The sequence below is a fragment of the Benincasa hispida genome, unplaced genomic scaffold (genome assembly GCF_027475165.1).
Source record: "Benincasa hispida cultivar pf3 unplaced genomic scaffold, pf3_genome.v1.1 HicScf824, whole genome shotgun sequence".
NCBI lineage: Eukaryota > Viridiplantae > Streptophyta > Magnoliopsida > Cucurbitales > Cucurbitaceae > Benincasa > Benincasa hispida.
In genome coordinates, this window is record NW_028326959.1 from 10265 (window position 1) to 12887 (window position 2623).

The 2623-nt window shown below is 44.1% G+C and overlaps 1 protein-coding gene across 1 annotated transcript; it reads right to left on the minus strand.

The window, feature by feature from the left end:
* Positions 1-976: 976 nt before the first annotated feature.
* LOC120090664 (uncharacterized) lies at positions 977-1423 on the minus strand. The gene has a single exon (XM_039048382.1). It carries the CDS (start codon positions 1421-1423, stop codon positions 977-979), a length of 447 nt encoding a protein of 148 aa, XP_038904310.1.
* Between the last annotated feature and the right edge of the window lie 1200 nt (positions 1424-2623).

Consider the following 2623-nt stretch of genomic DNA (forward strand, 5'->3'; position numbering starts at 1 on the left):
TAGAGGAGTCACTTCCGCCGAATTGAGTTTGAGTGAAGATTGTCTTCAACTGGTACGTTTACTCAATCTGTTGTATTTTAATTGTGAAAGCATGCCTATAATTAGTGTTACAATGCATATCTGTTTGTTAGAATGCGTGTATGGAATTCGGTCACAATGAAATTAGAAAGATCCGAACCCGCTCATTGATACTCTTGTTTAAGAGTTTCTTCATGCCAGTATCACATCAAAATCACGCATATCTAGAATTATCAAGGTCACATCTAATGCATGATTTGCTATCTCTACCTGACATGCCTTTATCATTTTAGTAGCTAACATGATCTCTTCTGATGGAGTGGAAATAGCCAGTGCAAAGAGCAAAGGTTCTGACTCTAACATGGCATGCTTTACAAATATGGAGGATATAAACGAGTGCAAAGAGCAGAGTTAAACAAAACTAAAGCATGATGCCCCAAAATTGGAAGCGTACCTATCACCACTATGCTTGGCTTCTTGGCCTCGCATCACGTGGTAGAAGACACTCTACCTTATTGTTGCTGACGACTCGGACCTCCCTGAAACGATCTTACGGGCTGGCCCCTGGGTTTAAGCACATTCCTCCTTGGGCATTTCTTTGACATATGCCTTTTCTGACCACATCGAAAACAAACCCAGACCCGGCTAGGCAACGTCCCTAGTGACGCCTACCACAAGTAGTACAAATCGGCTTATCTTCCTTGACAGTCAACACTTGAGAGCCCTGCTATCCCCACTGACGTGGAGTATTAACTGTGTTTTGGTTCCTTTGCTGATGCTTATGAGCCCTTGGCTCAACCTTCCTTTTTTGACCTACAGAGGTCCGAATCCTGAGCGACTTCTTGTACTCTTCTCTCGCCTGGGAGTTAGCATCAATCCTCACGGCGGTCCGCAGTACCACAGCATACATCTTGAGGTCCAAGGCATGTACCGTACCTCGCAATCCGCTCCTCAGACCCTAGATGAGCCTCTCTGTCCTCGCTGCCTCGGTGGCTATTAGCTCAGGAGCAAAGTGGGATAGCTTATCAAATTCTTGTTCATATTCCTCTACCGACATAACTCCTTGAATAAAGTTCAAAAACTCTGACTGCTTGTTGTACCAGGCGTTGGTCGAAAAATACTTCTCATAAAAACGCTCATTGAACTGCTCCCAGATTGCAAGTTCCCCACCAGTATCAATCATTTTCTCTCTTGAACGCCACCAAATCTCCGCATTGCCAATCAACATGAAAACTGCACATTGGAGCTTGTGCTCTTCTGGGCACCTCATAAAATAGAAAATCGTCTCAATTGATGACAACCACATCTCTGCTTTAGTGGGATCCCCCAATGATCCATCAAAGGAGCGAGGGTAAAACTTCCTGAAATCCCTTAAATGCTTAGCCTCAAGAGACAGGACCTGCATGTTTCTATTCTGCGGCCGGGTCTGCTGCAACTGCTCAAATGGCACCTGTTCCTTCTGAGTCTAGTTCTGGGCAGTCTGTCCTGCCATCGTGTTACGGATCAGTTCCTGCAGTCTTTCCATTAGGAAGGATGCAATAGCTTCACTAATTCTTGCTTCCATTTCTTTCTCATCAACTTGGGTCATAGGTGGATTCAGAGCTGTCGGAACAGTCTGGCTACCCTCGACTCCCTCTTCCTGCACCTTTGGAGGGGGAGGATTCTGAACTCGAGGATGTTGCACTTGGGGGTCCTGAACCTTTCCTCTAACAGTCTTTCTTGCTCTAACTTTAGGTATCATGTCCTATCATGAACTCATAAATTAGCTCTTTACCTTTGGGTCTTTCTCAGAAAATATGCTACTAAAACCTTACATCACTAATCTCATATATATATTGAAAACTTTCATTAGTAGGACATACCTAGCGATGACGAGGAATCCGGTACTGGGCCATAGGGACAATCTGGACTTACATAGTTGAAGGAACTCTTAACGAAGAGCATCCATGAGCGCGTTCGGATCTTTCCGATTTCATTGTGACTGAAATTACCACACACACATTCTATCAAATAGTTATGCAATTTAGTCTAATTAATGACATGCTTTGATAAATAAAATACAAGAGATTGAGCTTACATACCAGTTGAAGACTCCCTTCACTTCAAACTCAACGCAGCAGAAACTACCCTCTACGAACTTTATCATCCACCAAAGAGTTCACATACCTTGACAACCTTCCTTTCCTTTAGCCAGCGAGGACAGTTCCTCTTCCAGTGTCCATTCTAGTTGCAGTGGAAACACTTTCCCTTTCCAACCAGAGGTGGACGCCTTCGGGCGACAAGCGGCAGGTTAGCAGGTGCCTTCCCTTTTCCCTTACCACCCTTCTTTTTCTTCCCCTTTGCAAAGTTAGAAGTAGAAGGTGTAGACTTTGTTCCTGAGGTCGAACCTCTATGGAACGTCCTGGAGGATGAAGCAACATTTGCCTCACCCTTCTTCCTCTCATTACTTTTCAGTAAAGATTGGTAGGTCTGCAACTCGTTGAGGAGAGTTGTAAGGTTATATTTCACTTTGTTAAGAAACACATTACTAACAAAATGCAGAAAGCTCTTCGTCAAAGAATGTAGGATTATGCTAACTTGGCTGCCCTCATCGATGGTAAACCCA

Excerpts from the sequence above, each read along its gene's own strand:
- LOC120090664 (XM_039048382.1), bottom strand. The coding sequence starts at position 1,423 with ATGCAGGTCCTGTCTCTTGAGGCTAAGCATTTAAGGGATTTCAGGAAG.